Below are 20,214 nucleotides of genomic sequence, written 5' to 3'. Positions count from 1 at the left end.
TTTACTTTGAAGTACAGTGAATTTCCCGCACAGAGCTTTTATTTTGAAGTGCTGTTTCCTGCAGTAGAGTGAGTGAATAATGGACAGCTACTTGACAGAGACAGCAAACTAGCTGGATGACATGGCCATATGCAAGTATGACACTGAATATATAACACTGCATGGACCTTGAACTGTTGACTGAGGAGAGATCTGGACCCCGTAGCTGGACCAATTGGGAACTACTGGTCTAAGACAGTCCCAAAGTATTAGTACAGATGAACAACTCTCTCCCAAATCCTAAAGCTAGAGTGACAAAACTCAAATTTGTGATGTCATATGGTACAAGTCTGGAGTTTCTTCACAGATGATGACTTGGGAAAGATGTTACAGATGACACTGAGAGCAGCCAGGGGGATGTTCTGAGTATATGGATTCATTTTCTGTTTCAGAGCTGAGAACACTACAACAGAATAAAACTAATTTGGGTATAAAAAAGATCAGATGAATCAGTCTCCCATTCATTGTCTATGGAACAGCTCCAGACTTTATCACAAGTTTGAGACTTCCGGTTTCTGACTTATAGAGAAAGCAGCTGATGTTCACAAATACTGTTTGAATTTCCAAGGCCATGGAAATAACGTATTGGAATTCTTAATTTAGGTGGTATATTGCTGCTGGTCTCCTTGTCTTAGGCTCTCCTCGAATGCCTGTAGAGGGCGTAGAGGTTTTGCTTTCCATGTATGCTGTGGAAGGGCAGAGAGGTCCCAGAACAGAGCCTCCAAATAACAAGGTGCAAATGGAAATAAAATTTTCTTTGGCTAAAGTGGTCCTGACTGAATTACACACACAGACAACATTACCCACTTACATTACTATAATGTTTTAAAGTAAAACAACTTTGAGTGTAATTGCGTGTACAGGATGATACCATAACTGTGTTTTATAGTATGAAATGTTTAATTAATATATATTGTATATATTACTGTATATTATACAGTATATTATTTAGTAATAATTTTTGCAAAATTTTAACACAGGTTTACTGCACCTAATATGAAACATCTTACAATAAAAAATTATTTAGAAAAAGAATTTCATTAAAATGATGTATTAGTCTGAGGACAGTGAATAAAACAGGTATTTATTGTCAACAGATTTGTACAAATGTAATCCATGTACAGTCAATATTAACAATAATTGTATTTATATATTTACTTTTTTCTTCTTGTCATACTTAAAATATTATTTAAATTTAGTTAAATGACTATTTTATATTTGATGTTTACATTTTAAAGTATATTAGTGTATATTTATATTTGACCAAAGACATTAATATAATTTAAGTACAAGGTAAATCTTCATCCTTCTTACAAAACAGTATACCCAAAATAGTGCAGTCGAGGGAACTTAAGTGTTATTGTATTTTTGTAATGTACTAAGTATAATGTTGGTGTATCTGAAATAGCAGTACATTTGCATGGTAGCCTTTTAAGTATAATGCAATTAAATGTTGTTTTTAGGAGGGTATTAACTATAAAATGACTCCGCAAACTAAAACTTTCACATGCATACACATTCAGCAGTTCTCTGGTAAGAGGTGAGCAGTGACGACACCTTCCCTCTGTTCTCCAGCGGACTCAGAATCCAGTTTGTTCATCTTCGCTCTCCTCAAAGGCTTTGTTAGTTTGTCCATCAATGTTTGTATCGTACGGATTCTCCACAACTTCTGTCAGCTCAGGTTTCCTACAGGAAACACAACAACGTGTCACAGTTCAGGAAGTAACTGATTAAAATGGAGAAAAAAAGTCTCAGTCTGGAGACCCAAAAAACTCACTTTGTGCGCTCTCTGATACCAGAGATGACAAGGTAGGCGCCCACTAGCACCACAGTTCCCATGACCACCCCAAACACCACCAGCCACACCTCCACCGGCTGCTCTACAGGAGGGGCCAGTGTTGCTGGGATACCCTCGAACTCCAGCGTCTTGTCATCCAACTGGAAGGCATCGTTGATTCGGCCTCGACTTAACCTGGAATCAGTAACAAAATGGCTTTATTATTGCTCACACCTATTAACTGTCTCCAATGACAGGTCACACACAGTTGGTTATATCAGTCACAGCAGGAAGCAATTCAACTGGAATCCTCAGAAATGATATAAAGGCTAAGCTAAAGCTATGCTAACAGCTCTGTGAGGCTTTAAACAAAGTAAAGCAATTTACCCTGAGGAGGACATGAATGTCTGCACCAAATGAGTTGTCATTGGTGACATTAGATTAACTGTCTGGGAATTATGTAATTCTGTACAAATGTTATGCCAATTCATCCAGTCAACACATTCTCCCTCCCACCTTGTCTCATTCCAACGCTTGGTCAGTGGCCCTACATGTCAAACTCTTGGTACCACTCCAGCATCAGTTTTGGATGCTCAGGGATGATGCGTCAATTTACGCTTGTTACATGCATTTTGTCTTTTTAAAATAAACTTCTGTTTTCACAGGAAATGTACAATTTAATAGAAACTGACCACAAATGAAGTGTAACTAAAACCCACTCAAATTATCTTGAATATTACAGCTGCTTAGTCTGTGACACATTCGGGGTAAAATAAAACAAGTATACTGCACTCAGTGTTTATAAGATCATGTATGTAATCAAAATACACGTGTATGATGAATGACGTTAGTGCCTCACCGTATGGCAGCCTCCACTTCATGCTTTGGGATAAATATGGCGGGACTTGCTGGGTCGGTGACCACAATGTAGAAAGAGATCCTGGGAGTCTCTTTACACGCGATGACGTTCTCTGCTCTGCAGGTGGAAACCAACAAAAGCTCTCAAACTAACATGTTAACAAAAGATAGTCAGAGGAAAACAAAGCATAAAGTATCTTCATATTGTACGGCTGCAGGATGATACTGACGTGAAGTGAATGGTCTTGTTCATTTGGCTGTAGTACTGCCTCAAAGCATACGCAATGTTGGCCCTGAACAGGTACATCTCGTTGGGGTTCCAGGAATACTGAAACACAGTGTAGTTCATCAAACAAACTGAAGTTCCAGTCAAAGGTGCAAAATGCACTTCATGTGTAGTCAGATACTGTAACCTTTGATAATGATTAATAATACTCACAGCGCTGTCACCCATGGCTGCCTTCAAACTTAGTCTCACTTTAATGGCGTACTCTGAATCTGTAAAAAATAAATCATTAATCATTTTGACTCTTGCTTCCTGTTCTCCATATTTCATCAAATCGTCTACAAACAAAGCAACAAAACACATGTGGCTGACCCTGAACACAAACCATGCATTTGTTACGGATATCACCTACCGTATGTCAATAATTAGTTAACAAAAGTTTGTTGCCGTGGCCTTATACACAATACTGAAACTGCCATAATTCTTTACATGTTGGAATAAAGTGTCTCTCTCTCGGCTGTCATCTCATCTAACATGATTTTGCACAGCAGTCGTCGCCACACACTGTGGTAGCAGCCAGTCCAGTCCAGCTGCAGAACTTTTTGTGTTGGCGGCGCAAGATAAACGAATAAATACTCCCTCTCATGTCATACTGATAAATTGTTTATTAAGCCTAACTGCTCTGCTTTATTAAAAACAAACAAACAAAAAGTGCTGTTTTTTCATTATTTTGCACTGACCCGAACACCTTAAAAAATATTAAAAGAAGGAGTAACTTGCTTCTTTACTTTTACTTCAGCAGGTTTCTAAAATGTTAAGTTTCACTTTTACTTGAGTCATTTTTTATGGGAGCAGTTGAACTTTTACCTGAGTATAAAATTTCAGTGACATGTACAGAGTAAAAATTCAGACAAGTTGCAATCACATGCATTTTCATCTGGAAATGTGCATTCTAGTAAATGTCTGTGGTTTGATCATGCAAACATTAGTCATGAAAGCAGCAGTGACTTAAGTCTGTGTTTTTTCTACTTCCTTAAAAATGTCCTCAGGGATTTTTTCTTACTGCAGTGCCCTTTTTGTGAAGTGGCACAACAAATGTTTCGCCAGAAGTGGCATCAAGTTTTTTTTTTAGTCACAGTTGTTACGTAATGGTGTGAGAGTTGTTTGTCTGCTCGTACAGTTTATGTGCCTCGGGGGCAGCTTTTTTAAATCTATCAAAAAGTATTCAATTAACTGTGTTTGGTGTGAACTTACACACCACATTAACACAATATGGCAGCATGAATACACTCAGCCCAGATTAGTTTGCTGTGTACAAAACAAAGCAGCATGGGGGGAGGTTTAAAGGAATAGTTTGACATTATTTGTTTTTTAATCCAAGGAGTTGTGTGTTTTTTTTCCCAAGATGTTTAGCTTAGCATTAAGACTGGAGTCAGGGGGAAACAGCTCGCCTGGCTCTGTCCACAGGTAACAAAATCCACCTGCCAGCAACTCTAATACTCATTAATCAATACAGTAGATCTCCATTGTACATATAAAAATGACACATTATTGATTTTAGGGAAGATAATGTGCAGGACTATGGTTGCCTGGCAACTTCATGATGAAAGGAAGACTCCTCCTCCCATAAAACTAAGTGTTGTTTTTACTTTTTGTTTTTTGTACAAATTAAGCCAATAATTAATGAATGAGCTGTTTTCCCTTGTTTTCAGGGTGCCTTTCTTTAGTCATTCAACATGCCCTCGTTGACTTGCCCTCACCACTTGCCCTTGAGGGAATCCCCGCCTCTGTCATAACTATCTTTCCATTTGTCCAAAAACTGAAGTGAACTTAGTGAAATAACCCTCAGTGGACTTAGGAAGCAAGTGAACAACAATGGTCACTCCAGAAGTGAAAGTCACCCACAGTGCAATTAAGTTATGTATTCAATGAATGAGAACACATCCATGGTTAGGTGGCAGTAATACAAAACTCTGAAGGTGAAGATGAATAAATTGGAAAATAAATAAAATACTAAAACCAAAATTAAATAAATTCACTATCTGGCATGATTTTCAGTTTTTCTGCGCATCTCATAGTGCCATACAGGTGACCTTACATCTGTATAGGTTCCCTTGTCTATCAGCAATTAATGACAGCCTGATATTTAACTACAAATGTCATAAAACTAACTGCAGTTAATATTTACTCAGTGTGATTTAATATTCCCAACACTGTCTGTGAACACATTAAAAAGTTGCTGTTATGCAAGGTATCATCAACCTGTAGCAATAATAGTTACGATACATATGATCATTTATAATTAAGCCCACAACTGACGGTCAATCCACGATAGTTTGGACTGAAAGTGAACAAGGGCGGCTGCGTTCCTTTTAATCCCCTGTTCCTCCTCCACAAACTTTCCCTCTTTCTCTGTACTTAGTATGGTGTTAAGTTAAAACCAGGGGCTGAGGGTCATGCTTTGTTCCATTCACCTCTGAAGTCAAATGGTGGTGCTAGGAATGATGTCACACCCAAGCTGACTGCATTTCAGTACAATAAGTCAGACACCAAGATGTTGTTAGCAATACCAGTTCTGGCCAGGTTAGCCATTGTTAGCAATGCCAGTAAATAATGTAATACACTGTATTTTGTGTACACAAACATAATGGCAACATGTCCACAGATAGACAGGGTGCTCCAGTTGAAATCTCCAACAGGGAACTATTTTGACTTCTCAGCCCAAATGTAACACACCAAAGGTGAATGAGGGGGAGTGGAACAACCACTGAAACACAGCGCCAGTCTTTGTGCTAAGCTAAGCTAACCAGCTGCTGCTGACGGCATCATATTTACCATAACCCCCAACAGGTAAACAATTAAGCAAATTACCCCAAAATGTCGTACTATTACTTTAAGATAAGTGATTGTTATTTTCCTCGGGACAAATATCTTTTGTCTTTTGTACTCACATGGATCTATTTCTGTCTCCCAGCCTACAGTCCTGTTGTGTTTCTCGTTCTCTGCCTTCAGCCACACATGAAGTTTTTCGAAATACTTCAACAGGGGGCCGGCGTCCATCCTAACATCACCGGATATCGTTTGCAAAGCCCGGGTCCAGGACTGGGACCTTCCCAGCTCTAACATGTTCCTAACAGAAAACAATGATGATGATAAATCACTGTTGCATTTATACATGTGAACCACAGTAGTTCAATATCTAACGTGCTACAGCAAAACAGAAATGAGACATTATCTCCCTGTTGATTTCTAATGGTTAGATGGACTATCCCAAATGCACAGGTCTTTCACATGAATAATCAAAACAATCTGATCCTGTGACAGCCTGCAAAGATTAACAGGAAGTTGTCTGTACCTCAGTTTGGTTCCTGCTTCTGTAGAATTAGTAATGTCACATGTCGATAAGGCTCCTGTGTGACCTGCCGCATCGCAGAGCGCCTTTTGGAACTGGAACTGGTAGATTGTTCTCGTGAAGTACCTGTATTCACACACACACACACACACACACACACACACACACACACACACGGTGACGCTTTATAGCAAAGCAGAACTGGAGCAATTGATTTCAACTTAGACCCCTGAACCATATCATGCTTCACGTCTCTCATAGCTTTACAACTCAGCTACTTCCTCTTGCTCGCAAATATGTATGATTCTTCATTTTAGCCAAAGCATGACCTTTTACTCTGCTGAAAGTCAGTCGAAAGATGTAAAAATCTAAACAGGTTTCATTACAGGGTAATTTAATTTGTTTATCAGGAGGTTTAACAGGTAAACAATAGGCAAGTTCAACTGTAAGCAGTGTTGCAGCACTCGAGATTGGTCTAGTTTTGGAATCGCTTGCGTTTTTGCTCGCCTTGTCTCCAGTCTCAGACAAGGAGGGCTGGGGATTTTATTTCAAGTCCAGAAAAAAACAGTGGAAATATCACTAAATTGCCTGTGCAAAATAGGAGTGCTGAATAAAGATGATTAAGATGATTAAATTCCCACAATTAAAATTCACCTCTGCAACGACTGCATGGTGCATCTATACATACACAAATATATACAGTACGGCAATAAAAGATGTGCATAAAGATGAATCTTCATTTGTTTTCTGTGGGTTTTTTGTGGGACTCACAGCGGTCATGGTCTTGACTCCGTCTCAACTGCTCAAAGTCTTGGTCTTGTCTAAGTATCACCAAATTCTGGGCTCTATGCATAAGAAGTCTCTGTGGGCCCCCCGCCCTTTCTCTCTTGATTCTTTCAATGCACCGTTTGATATTTTCTTTCACAAAGTCAGTTTGCTCTCTTTCTTTTTCTCTTTCCTGTCTTTCCTTCTTTTCTGTTTTGGAAGCCCATCTCCTTTTCTAGGGGAAAGACATTACATTATTTCATGCAATTAATTTAATTCCTGGGCAATCAGTCCTGCTTTCCCCTAACTATGAGACCCCTGACAACACTGACTGTAGGCAGCTCTCTGGTGGAGCGCTTGGCAAGATTTGGGGCAGAAGTAGACAGTATAATAGAACACTGGAAAGCAAAATACATTTACTAACAGGAAATGTGAAAAGAAAACACGCTGAGTGCAGTATTTCATCAGAAAATAGCAAAAACTTTTAAAAATGTCTGATTTTCAAACGTTTAGGATTTAAAAAATGTTTTTAAGAAATGGTTCTGCACCAAAAACTAATGTTTCTTGTTCTCTGATAAAGGTGTAACTTTTCACTAAATTTAACTGAAGTGTGTTTTTAAGTTTTTAATTTATCCTGACGACCAAACCACAGACAGAACTGAAAACGTTCAGTAACCTGCTTGGCTACACTCTTTTGAGAAAATCCAGGTGATGTTACGCCTTTGTGTCCTTGAATCGCAGCTTTACAGGAGGTGTATTACCTGATGAAAGAATAGTCTCCAGATACATGGAACAGAGCAGGTGGGTCACAGTAGGACTCGTCTCTCGGCACTGGCTCCACCACCCCCACCAGTTCCCTCCTGTTATGACAACAGAGTGAGCACTGATGCAGACTGATGCTGTAACCACAGGCCTGCGGTGAAGCAGCTACCGAGGTCATACCACATGAAAAGCAGCAATACTTGCCTGCAGTATGTCCACTTTGGAGGTCGTGAACATATCTGATTACATGATATTAGACATCAGCAGGTATTTTCACAGAGTGCACAAGTTCACTGGATTATTCACAGATGTTTTGAAAGCCTATAGGTCTCTGCTTACTTCATCTGCCACCACTCCTTCATCCATTCATCCTTGGTGATGTTCCCGGCAAACACCTCCCACCTCCATTTCTCCAGCATGTAGGTGAACGGCAGCGTGGCCACGATGGTGAGCGCCTGTTTCAGCAGGAAGTTGATCTCCACCTCTGCAAGGCAAAAAAACATAACACACTATTTAGAGAGTGAAAGGGTCAGGAAGCTATCTCTCAGTGGTCTAAACATCATTTTAGTAGATAACAGTTTGTATACAGTAAGCATCAGGCCCAAGATCATGTTGTGCTTGAATATTTGGTTTCACTGAGGTAAACAGGTGAATATGTGCATGACGGGTCCATTCAGGTGGCCCCAACAGTACTGAAGCTATTTTTATACTACATGCTATTCGAGGGCAGCAACCCAGAGACACATTACTCATACCTGCTCTGGTTTGTTCAGGACATTGTCCTTACAGGCTATGGGAGAATGTATCAAGCCCTTTTCTGATTCAGAAAAAGGCTGGGTTACTAAAATTTAAACCTGCAATAACCGATTTTTTTGGCCATTTGGGGGCAGTGTAAGCTCGACACTGACATATTTTCTAAATTGATATGCCAGCAATCAGCTGCTTATTTACACATTCAGCATGGAGCAGTTTTAGCAGGCATTTGAAGTTGAATCTCTGGCATCCTGATTAATCTAAGTCCTGTTAGCTCTGTTTGGGTCTCCACCAACTCCTGAGGGAAATATAAGTCTCTTTAGCTGCTAAGTGCTCCAATATGTTCACCAGCTAGTCCCTAACTGTGTCTGTTTGCTGTTCGATGTTGGGCAGGTAGATAGACTGTATAGAATAGCGGCCATAGCTAGTGACATCACTCACTGGTTTGCAGATTCCTGTTTAGGCCTCAAGTTTGGCATTTGGCAAGAAGTGACCACTATTGGATGAGAGGCTGGAGATGTGGAGGAGCGAGGGGTGGATCTGACTGAGAAGCCAAGAACACTATCCGGAGACAGCCTGTCACTTAGTGAGGCCCTGCCCTTATTCATGTGTAACTTTAAGCCTTAATGAAATGTAACCAGGTGAGTTATAAAAGAAATCACAGCCTGTACAGATGTCATGACGAAGGGGATTAGCTGTAGAGGCCAAAACCGTTTTTTTATACCAGGCTGTAACATGTTTATTTCTGCTGTAAAGTTGGGTAATTTAACATGTGAGTCTGTCTTGACTTGCCTCTGAAGCCAGTCTCAAGTGGCCATTCAAAGAACTGCAGTTTTTGGCACTTCAGTGCTGCCTATATTTTTCAGCCCTGGATGTTGACACTTGGGCAGGTAGTGTTCATTAACTTTTTAGAGCTTTTCGTGGAAAACAAGGCTAAAAGTTTGGGGCCAGATTTTCAAAACAATGACCTAAAACATCAGGTGATTAACCCGACTGGCCATCAACGTTGTTAGACATTGATATTTGGTTGAATTTAGGTTGTGATATCAGATGACCAAAATTCAACGCCAAGAAAACATCTAATGCCAAAGTCAATTTGACGTGGAATACTGATGACAGATGACGTTGATACTTTGTTGGGTTTAAGTTGTCTTGTTAAGAAGCCAAAATCCAGCGTCTTCCAACCGCCTCATGCCAACATCATAGAATACCAACATTTAGTCGGGAGTTCTGGAGACCAAAGTCCAGCATTTGCACAACTTTACTGTTAACATCTACACATTGGGAAATTCTAATGTTGTTAGATATTTAAAACACAACAGTCCACGCCTGGTTTCCTTAATGAATTCATGGTCTGTCACCTTTGTCCAAACACTGAAATGAGCCATTATTCTGTCTCATTAAAGCAAAAACAGCTAAGGTGATTTCTATTCATACGATCAAATACAAGGTGCAGTTAGCTGCTGTAGCATTTATCTAAGCCCTGATCAATTCAACCACTTAATGATCTGTGTGGGTGAGGGTGTGGCCTAAATGAAGATGATAAAACTTTAGTCTCGCTCATAGTTCATAAATATGATTCACTTGTGTCTTTGGGTTGGGTTATGGATAAATATCAACTAAGGCTATTTAACTGTTACTACATCTTACAACTGTTGTAACTAAACTACTGAAGTGCACAAGTTGTTCTTTTTCTGGCATTTTTGGCAGCTACCAAACAGCTTCAGGTGCATAACCACGTCCTTCTGAACTGAAGGAGGGCTGAGCCTGATTTACATCCAGGAAAACCAAGTCAGATTGTAATCAGATTTATGATATGGCCATCAGAGACATGTGTATGTGGCTAAGTATAAATATTACCTGGATTTTATCTGGATACGATATACTTGACAAATGTAAAGTGGGCCATAGTGAAATCACCCATTGTTATTATAAAAGTATTGATTACAGCAGCTTTAATGTTTTGGAGGACAAATATTTCTTTGGTTTGATGATTGTCATTGCTGTCTGCATCAGTGGGTCCCAACTGGAGTTTAATTATTCAACATCATACTTGCATTTGGCCATGTCACTGAGCTACTCACTCTATAGTTGGAAATGGCACTTCAAAATAAAAGCCCTGTGACAGAAATTCACTGTACTTAAAAATGAAATGAGTTTTTTTACAAACTTGACATGTTTGCCAGTCACTTGCGGTCCATCCCGCGACCCACTTTTGGACCACGACCTGCCAGTTGGGAACCACTGGTCTAGATGAATCGTACCATTATCATATACGAAGTCAGCTTCCAGCAGATTCAGGCTCTGCAGGTGTTTGGGCGTCGCAGCAGAGAGCGACATGATTTCTCCGACAGCCTCGTGGAAACCCTCGTTGGCTCCGTCCCTCAGGAGGTAGGACAGGTTACGGTAAGCCATCTGGTACTGGTTGTGACCCATCTCATGGTGCACCGTGAGGAATTTGTCCATGTTGACCTTGGTGCACATTTTGATCCTGACGACATCGCAGAAGAAGTGTTGAAGTCAGCAGTTATAATGTGTGATGCAGATACGGCATGACACCATATCAGATGTACTGTACCAATAAAACAGCCTGTGCAATGACACATTTCTGATGAGTCAGATAGAACAAACTCTGAAGCTGTTCAGTATGTTTTAATCTGTGAGTTTAACCCAAGCTGACACTCCAGGAGCCATTAAACCTGACTTTTAGAAAGAGTTTTTACATTTGGACAAACTTGGTTGCAATAAACACTCAAACCTAAAAAAAAAAAAAAGGTCAGTGCTGTGGCAACTTTATGGATTAATATTTGACCATGTGAAGACTTTTGTTACCTTTATCAGCAAGAAAGAATGACTCAGAGATTAATCAACATCATTGTTCCAGCAAGTTCATATTTACAGCTCTCATGTACTGATCTACAGTTAGATTACTCTGCTCAACACAGCACACATACATGTTTTAAAAAAAACTGCTTGTATTTAAGTCAACTGTCCCAAATGTTTAAGTTTTAAATACAAATATATACAGCATACGGGTCATTCTTCAACTACGGTCCATTTTGATTTTGACATTTTTAGAAAATTTAACATATATTTAGAGATATAGCAATATAATAGTGGCATTGTCATTTTAATTAACATTTATTTTGTGTCATAATAAAAGAAGTGATGGAAATGACTATTGAAAAATAACATTTTGTCACATTCTTAAAAAAACGTTGTAATATGTTAACTTGCTAGAATTTGTTTTAGCATTAAATATTCACAAAATACACAATATAAAATGTTGTTTTTCTTATTATTTGTACATTCAAAGGAAATATGAGCTGTTTGGAAGTGACGCAAAGAAAGATATTCTTGATATAACAACAACTGACCTTGATGTTTTCTTATTTTTAGTTCCCTCCATGGAGCTAACTTTTGTCCATCCATCTGATCTCGTGTCACATGACTATTGCTGTGGTTATTAAGTATACAAAAAAAACACTTCCTAAATTTACATTTTTTACAGTGTGGCGGAAACAACCGAGGACAGGTGTTTTTTCTATGAACACAGACATAAAACACTAATATATTTTACAACACATGATACATTTCATTAAATTGGGTATGTATGTGTCATTTCTATTTGAAGTTAATATTACATCAATATTAAATTCAAAATTAAGCGGGGTTGAATGTCCAAAATCTGGCTCAGGGACAAAGGAAATATAGGAAAGACCCACGTAAAAGGCTGCTTTTTCTATAATAAAAATAATAACTGATCCATCATTTAATTTTCATGTGTTGCTTTTGGTATCTACTAAGTGTGACAAAAATAAAAAATTAGAAATGTGTTTTTGATTTTCTTAAATTTTTGACAGGGACAAAAGAAGGTGCTCCTTTTTGGAGAATAATTGATTCCATTTTGGAGTTCAATATCAGAGAGTTGAATAGATTTATCTTGTTTCCTGATACCAGTTTCAACATGGCTGTACCGTGCTCATATGTGGGTGTCTGTGGATTCATCATACCCGAAGTCCTCTCTGTTTCCCATGTCCCAGGCTGTGGGGTGACAGACCACCTTGCGCCCGTCGTCAGGCTTCACAAACATGGAGTTTTCCCAGAAGTTTGGGAACATCTCGTACAGGTCTACAGACATGAAGAACTTCTCTGCTTCTTTGAAAAGGTGCGTCTCATTCCAGCCCTGAAATACAAGTTGACATGTGATAGAGGATTTAGGCTCCAAGAGAGGATTTTAAAGCCTTCTTTGTTTAATTTCTTAATCACTGCATGCACTATAATGTGTACATTTTGATATTACAGAATAACAGAATCAGCTTCATTGTACTGCACCTTCTTCACCATAGCCTCGCTGACATCAATATCATCTTTACCAGGGTAGGGGATTGACAGAGGGTACAGGTTGGTCCAGAATCTCCCCCACATGTCACCTGAACAATCAACACAACAGGTCATTTTTTTCACCCAAAGTACGACAGCTTCCAGAAAGAGGCTGCACCAACTAGCTTCAGCGTAACACTATATATACATTATATTACATCTGTTGCATTTCTTTTTGGCTGATGCTATTTCTCCTTGTTTTTCAATTTTTTTAAGTGGCTGCTCACAGTCTTCATAGACAACCACTGTAACAGAGACGTCTGTAAAACTGTTGACAGGTCACCTCGAACTGCAAACAAGGTCATGTATGACTTTTTATTTGATGAATTTTTGCTCTATGGAGGTTTTATATTTGTAAAACTTTCCTCAAGCAACAGCAATAGCAATTCAAATATCAGTAATGTCATCCCAGTGACAATCTTATGATGCAAGCAGCACTTTTTCTGGCTTCATGCGCCACTCTGCAACTTTCACAGCAATGAACGAGGGCCTGCCTCCAATGCTTCAGCTTCAACTTCAACCTTATTTTGTCCCTAAAGGGTAATTAGTTGTACAGCAAGTAAAAAAAACACATTAAAAGGCAGAAGTCAACACATAAGAGTATAAAGACTTATCGATTGGGGGAGGTGGGGAGAACCAAATACAGTAAGCTGAAACAACAGTGGACACTGAAGACCACCATTGCAATGGAAAAAAATTCAGAGCAAATTTAATGATTAGCAGTAACTGAGAACAAGGGTATGTAAAGTGCATAGTGATAAGATGGATTACAACATCGCCATCTCCCCATCATGACGCTGTTTTCAATATCAAACAACCTAGGCATAGTTTGCTCTGCGGTTGCAGAAGTGACTCTTTTCATAAGATTTTTTTTTTTTATAGTTTATACTTTAGATCTTTTTCTTGTGAGGCAAAATAGGACATACCCAGCAGGTGGGCTGGCAGAGGTCCCTCTGGATCAATGTGTCCGGGGTAGACCTCCATAAGCCTGGCTCTCACATAGGCATGCAGTTCCTTGTATAAGGGCAGGATCTGGGGGGAAAAACAAAAAAAACAATAAATAACTGTTGTTAACCCTCTATGGTTCAGTGTTGCCTCAATGTTTTGGTCATTTACAATCGGACAATACATCCTCTATTATGTTGCAATACTTTAAAAAAGAGCCAAGGCCCTAAGGAACCAATATTACTGATGATATTGTCACATGACTCTCTGGAGGCCATGTTGAGTCTCTTTTTTGGGGCCTTCCTTTCATGGTTCCATCAACTCTGTCTCCATAAATGGTCTGAAAATGTCTTTTTTACAATCTGGAAAAATTGATTCACAAAAATAAATGAGTAAAGTTAAATTTTTAACTGTCTGATGTGCTTTATTTGATAATTAAGTAATAGAACAATTGTTAAAATGCAAATATTGCCTTGAGGAAACAGTGTACATTTATGACAGTTCTTGGTATTGTGTATTTATGTTCATATACTGTTCAAATGCATAACAGTCATTATAATTTTCTTTTCATCTCTACAAATGAATCCAGATAGGTTAAATAATGTAAGTAGCAATAAGGGTCACTGCACAGTCTACTGTAACAGTGTACTTTGTGAGTCCTCTCTGCAGAACACACTGTATGCTTATCTTTTATACACATTTTTCTTCCATTCACAGAATAAATGCAATATTATTCTATGACTCTTCAAAGAAGAGGAGGGTAAAATTAACACTCCCACTTGGTGTTAGTGAGTATGAATCAGAATTTCAAAGTTTGGAAGACAACAAGGTGCTTACAGCCCAGCAGAAACAAAACATATGGTGGCAAAAGGCACACCAGGAAACTGAAAACAGGCATTAAATGTAAAACAAATAATCAACATTAAAATGTAACCCACTTGGAATGGAATGTGTTGCAAATTTAATCTTATTTTATGACAAAAACCCATTACAAACATTTTTATACTATCTGGCATCATAGTGCGTACCATAAAGTGTAGCTTCTTACTCTCATTAATGAAGATGCTCTAAAACACAACACATTCACTGATATTAGACGCACCTCTTCATATACAGCATCAACATCGTCCATCAGCTCGTCCCTGGTGTACTTATATGGAGCGTGCTCCTCAATGGTCTCATAGTTGTATCTCCAGTAAGATCCATAGTCTGCAAAACCTGTGAGAGTGTGTGTCAGAGGGGAACAGATAAATCAATCATCGTAGCAGACACATCTCAGTTCAAAAAACTGCCAGAGGGTTTATAGATTTTTGGGAGAATTGTCGTTGACTGTGTCTCTTCTACGATTATAACACATTCTCACTCCCAACTTGTGACGTATTAATGCTTGGTCAGTGGACTTTCACATCTACATATTATACGCGACGTATCCTGTGTGCGTCAGTTGTTGATGTTCGGGGACGCTGTGTCAATTTAGGCCCGTTACATGCACTGTGTCTTTTCAAAATAAACTTCTGTTTTCACAGGAAATGTGTCTGCTTGTTACATGTATACAGTCTTTTTCAAAATAAACTGACACCAAGCAGTGACATTTGTTTCATTGAGCAACAAACACACATGGTTAGAATTGGGCAACAGAAGCACGTGGTTAGGTTTAGAAAAAGAAAACATTATGGTTTGGCTCTACATTCACACGGGAGGCGAACATCTGTAGCCTGGCTGAAAGTCCGGTGTAGATGGACCCATACACAGCCCCCTCCCACCTGCCCTATGGTGACTTTCCAGCAATTTAAATGATGTTGCTCTCCAGTGGCGTTTTGACCGGATGCCACTGGGCAGCGCTTAATACCGCCATCTCTAGATCTCAGTTTGCATGGTGAAGTAAGCTGTGGCACTGCTTCATGAGTTAAAGGTTACGACGTGCGAGGCCACTCAGCTGTTTGTTCACTGTGTTACAAGAGGCTCTTGAGACGATCTGTCATGTGTGATCATGGAATAGCAACAGCTCTGTGTTTGCATCCACAAACTAGAGTGTGAGCTTATATCCACGAGTTCCCTGATAAACTTAAATTCTTAAGTGTCAAAGTATTCCCACTGTGTAGTAATTATTTAAGCTGCATTAAGTTTCCATCCAAAATTAACAAGAGCATGTCATTCACACATTAAAAACATGATACATCCTCATGAGTAAACATCTCTACATCATGTAGCATATTCTTTGAGATGTCTCACCGTTGAGAACGGAAGCTTCATTCTTCAGGTCCACATAGTCTTCGTACAGAGGCCTCATCTTCTTCCCCGTTGCTCTCCTCCAGCCCTCCCACACATGCAGACGCTCAGAGTAGTTGCGGCTGTAGGCCATTACATTCTCCAGGCCTGTAAACAGTACACTGAATGAATAAATGTTTGTCTTTTTACCAAATCTGAAAAAAAACTTGCAAGGAGAACATCTGCTCTAAAACAAGCACGACAGCAATGTGCTATTTTCTTATAACTGATACTTCCATTTCACGACATTACAACTGGAAATAAAACTGGAAATTATACTTTTTACCCCACTACATTCAAAAAAATGTGCATAGTTACAGATTAAACCTCCCAATACAGTTCTTGAAATGAGCTCCACTTGACCACATTAAAGCCCAGCTTAAATGAACACATTAATGACAATATTCCAGTAATATATATGACAAAGAGCCCCGATAATGATTACTGAACAGGCCTACTGGGCACATGCAGGCCCAGAAGCCTAAAGTCACAGGGGCCCCTCTGTCCTTCACCAGCAAAATGTGTCTCAAGTTAACATGTACCAACTAGGAAGAGACTCAAAATGACTACAAAGAGACACAAAAAGACTACAAAAATTGGCAAAACAACTACAAATTGACACAAAACAACCACAAGGAGACGCAAAATGACTAATAAGAGATATAACATAACCAAGAAGAGACACACAACGACCAAAAGAAGACACAAAGAGACAACAAGGAGATGCTGAGGAACTGAAAAGAGAAACAAAATAACTACAGAAATGGGCAAAACAACCACAAAGAGTCACAAAACGAATACAAAGAGACATCAAATAACCACAAAGAGACAGAAAATGACCACAAAGAGACACTAAACAACCACAAGGAGACAGAAAACAAATACAAAGAGACATAAAACAATCACAAAGAGACATAAGACAACTAGAAAGAGACACAAAACAACCACGAGGAGATGCAAAGAACTGCAAAGAGACAACAAATATCTACAAAAATGGGCAAAACAACCACAAGGAGACACAAAACGAAAACAAGGAGACAGAAAACAAATACAAAGAGACATAAAACAATCACAAAGAGACATAAGACAACTATAAAGAGACACAAGGAGACACAAATGAACCACAATGAGACATAAAACAAATACAAAGAGGCACAAAACAACCACAGAGACAGAAAACAACTTTAAAGACACAAAACAACCACAAAGAAACACAAAATGACAACAGAGAGACACAAAAAGACCACAATGAGATGCTGAGCAACTGAAAAGAGACACATAATAACTACAAAACCAGGCAAAACAGTGACAATGAGACACAGAACAATCACAAAGAGATGCAAAGAACTGCAAAGAGACAAAAAATAACAACAAAAGTGGACACACAACCACACAGTCTGTGTGTCTTGCTCCCTTATAAGAGAGGTGGTGGGGCCCTTTGCATATTTGTTCCCAGGGGCCCATTGTCTTATAACTTGCCCATGACGAGCCCCAACCAGACATCAATTTTCTGAACGGGTCATAGGCCAAAAAGACTGGAAACCACTGGTTTAATTTTTTAACAAAGGCATGTGACAGGCCCGTCACAGATTTTGTATTGTAAAATCACTTTTGAAGTAATTACCAGGTATTAGATAAATATAGTGGAGGGGAAAGTACAATATTCTTCTCTAAAATGTAGTGGAGGCGAAATATAAAGTAGCATAAAATTAAAATAGTCAGGTACTTTGCTGACTTGTGATCACTGGAAACATGTAGCTTCAGTCCTGTATTTAAATTTGTTGTTTGTTTGTTTGTTTGGATTACAGAGTCCTGGTTAAACTTCTGTTGAAAAACTTTAGTAAAAGACTCTCAGAGACTGTGTTAATTATAAACTGCTTTATCTGACTTTGGCTGACAGTAGCAGGAGGCCACGTCGCCATAACTGCTCCCTGTTAACACAGTCGTACCTGGCTCCAAAGTCTGGCAGTTATGAGGGTCGTCCATGAGACACACTGTCGCCGTGCTGTAGATTGTACTCATCTCACTCATGGCGTGACTCAGCTACAAGTTAAAAGAGAGTACAAGGATAAAATGTTTAGGTTGTAAACACAGTGAGGAAGTGTTCAAGAAGATCTGAAGCTTGTACAAACAGGAAAGGAACATATTTTAAGACATATCCAAACAAATATCTGTAACAGAATGAAATTTAACATGGCACAATTGTCTTACATGTGCAGCTTTGTCAGGGGACAGGGCACCAGAGCCTTTGTCTTGTAGGGATATGAGCTGTAATTTGATTTCTGGATCCTTGATCTGGTCGATGGGAAACTGCAGAGACTCTTTTGACATCTGGGTGTAGAATTTCCTCCAAATTTGTTCCTCTTGTGACTGAACGAAAACAGGAACATTAAAATACTCTCATGAGCACTGACCAATCTACAGCACACAATCTGTATTTTAGAAAGTCTCCCAATACTCACCAGTTTGTCTGAATTCTCCTTCGTGATGTTGGTGTTGTAGGCCCATGATGCCAGGGAGTACTGGTACATACGCGGAGTGGCCTCTTCGTCGAACCTCTTCAGAAACTCTCTCGCCCTGTTCTCCACATCGGACTGAGCAGACACAGCACAGGACACAGCCAGCAATGTTACAAGAACCCTGGCAGACATCTTGGCTGCTTCATCCACACACACAAACTAACTCTGAGAAGGAGGGACACTGTAATCTGTTATACAGTTTCAATAACCTTCTGTGCTGCCTTGGCCTTTGGACAGCAGAGCAATAACTGAGGGTACATCTGAGTTTTCATTTACAGATAGGATGTTTCAGAGGAACAGTGAACGTCACTGGGCTGTCTTCACATAGGGGGGAGTCTGTGTTATACTTTGATACATTATCAGTCACCAAATAGACACATCATCTTTTTCAAAGGGGAAAATGTAGATATATTTTTGTAGTGAGCACATGAGTTCTTTTGATAACTCCTCTCTGTTTCCTATCAGCCTGAAACACTATGACATACATTCAAAATCTTTTGGCACAAAGTGTGCTGTCATGAGCTAAGAAGAGGGGTAAAAAAACACCTTAAAGTACATTATAATCACTAAAAACATTAAAGGCTCAATGTGTAGGATTTAGGGCGATATACTGGCAGAAATTAAATATACCATGATAAGTATGTTTTATTGACTGATTTTCTTTAACATGAAACAGCTTTTTTTCAGTGTTTTTACCGATTTATATCACCGATTTATATCTTCTGAATGTCTGTATCTTAACCCTTTCATGCATGAATTATTATGACTTCGGTCAACATTTTTTCCTAAGTGTTTATATTCCTCTATAGGCGTGAAAAACAAAAATTTGAAGTTCATTTTTTTTAAACATGAGTTTTCTACATGTCCATTTGGGTGGACAGCATGCACTTAAGTTTACAACTGAAGAAATACCAATGAAAAAATTAATTTATTACGTGAAACTATAAAAATATATTTTTAATGAAGTTAAACTAAAGTGTTTTTTTTATATATATATATACTGTTAAATGCCTGTGGAAAGGCGTTGAACCTTGCTTCTGACTCCTCAGCCTGCTCGCACCTCTCCGTTAAACTATTTTTTTTCAATGAATGTTTTCTACAAAATTACAAAAATCAAAATATTGTTTTTGTCACAAAAATTGCAAGTTACATTCTGCTTACATAAATTATTTATATTGTAATTGTTCCCAACGCAAAATCAATACTTGGAAATGTTAACAACTGTATTACTTTTTATGTGTTACTTGATGATTTTATTTACCTGCAAGGGTCTCCTGTTATAGAAGGATTGGCTCCTAAGCTGCACAACATTTCTTGCGTTCCATCAGATATCTTGGTTTTTAGTTGCACTGACAACACCTGGCCAGTGGGTGGCAGTGTATGGCATGACGCACTGGAATCCACTGTAGTGGCTCACATACAACTACAGCATTAAAACCCATACTTATACAATAAAACAGCTTTATAAATAAATAAATAAATAACGGTCCCCTTTAATGACTGCTTTTTTCAGCATTGGCAGTACAAAAACAAAATCGGGGAGTGCAGCAAATTGCTGCCTACCTAC

At 38.9% G+C, this 20,214-nt stretch overlaps 1 protein-coding gene across 1 annotated transcript; it reads right to left on the bottom strand.

The window, feature by feature from the left end:
* Window positions 1-1,102: 1,102 nt before the first annotated feature.
* On the bottom strand, window positions 1,103-18,895 carry ace2 (angiotensin I converting enzyme 2). The gene is made up of 18 exons (XM_033636631.2): window positions 18,591-18,895; window positions 18,340-18,498; window positions 18,078-18,171; window positions 16,093-16,236; window positions 14,963-15,078; window positions 13,842-13,947; window positions 12,868-12,965; window positions 12,546-12,718; window positions 10,797-11,023; window positions 8,119-8,263; window positions 7,779-7,877; window positions 6,256-6,378; window positions 5,852-6,030; window positions 3,114-3,172; window positions 2,905-3,002; window positions 2,676-2,792; window positions 1,817-2,011; window positions 1,103-1,725 (listed from the first exon to the last, which is right to left on the bottom strand). Exons 1-18 carry the CDS (start codon window positions 18,777-18,779, stop codon window positions 1,620-1,622), a joined length of 2,427 nt encoding a protein of 808 aa, XP_033492522.1. The 5' UTR covers window positions 18,780-18,895; the 3' UTR covers window positions 1,103-1,619.
* Between the last annotated feature and the right edge of the window lie 1,319 nt (window positions 18,896-20,214).

The sequence above is a fragment of the Epinephelus lanceolatus genome, chromosome 2 (assembly GCF_041903045.1).
Source record: "Epinephelus lanceolatus isolate andai-2023 chromosome 2, ASM4190304v1, whole genome shotgun sequence".
NCBI classification, from domain to species: Eukaryota; Metazoa; Chordata; class Actinopteri; order Perciformes; family Serranidae; genus Epinephelus; species Epinephelus lanceolatus.
The sequence above is the reverse complement of the archived record's forward strand: the minus strand, read 5'-3'. Positions and strand labels throughout refer to the sequence as shown.

What these genes read in the sequence shown, in the direction of transcription:
- ace2 (XM_033636631.2), bottom strand. Translation starts at nt 18,779, where the DNA reads ATGTCTGCCAGGGTTCTTGTAACATTGCTGGCTGTGTCCTGTGCTGTG. An exon ending in GGAGACTATTCTTTCATCAG is followed by an intron (nt 6,379 to 7,778) that starts GTAATACACCTC and finishes GTGTGAATACAG; the next exon opens with GTACTTCACGAGAACAATCT. An exon ending in GGTATCAGAGAGCGCACAAA is followed by an intron (nt 1,726 to 1,816) that starts GTGAGTTTTTTG and finishes TGTTTCCTGTAG; the next exon opens with GAAACCTGAGCTGACAGAAG.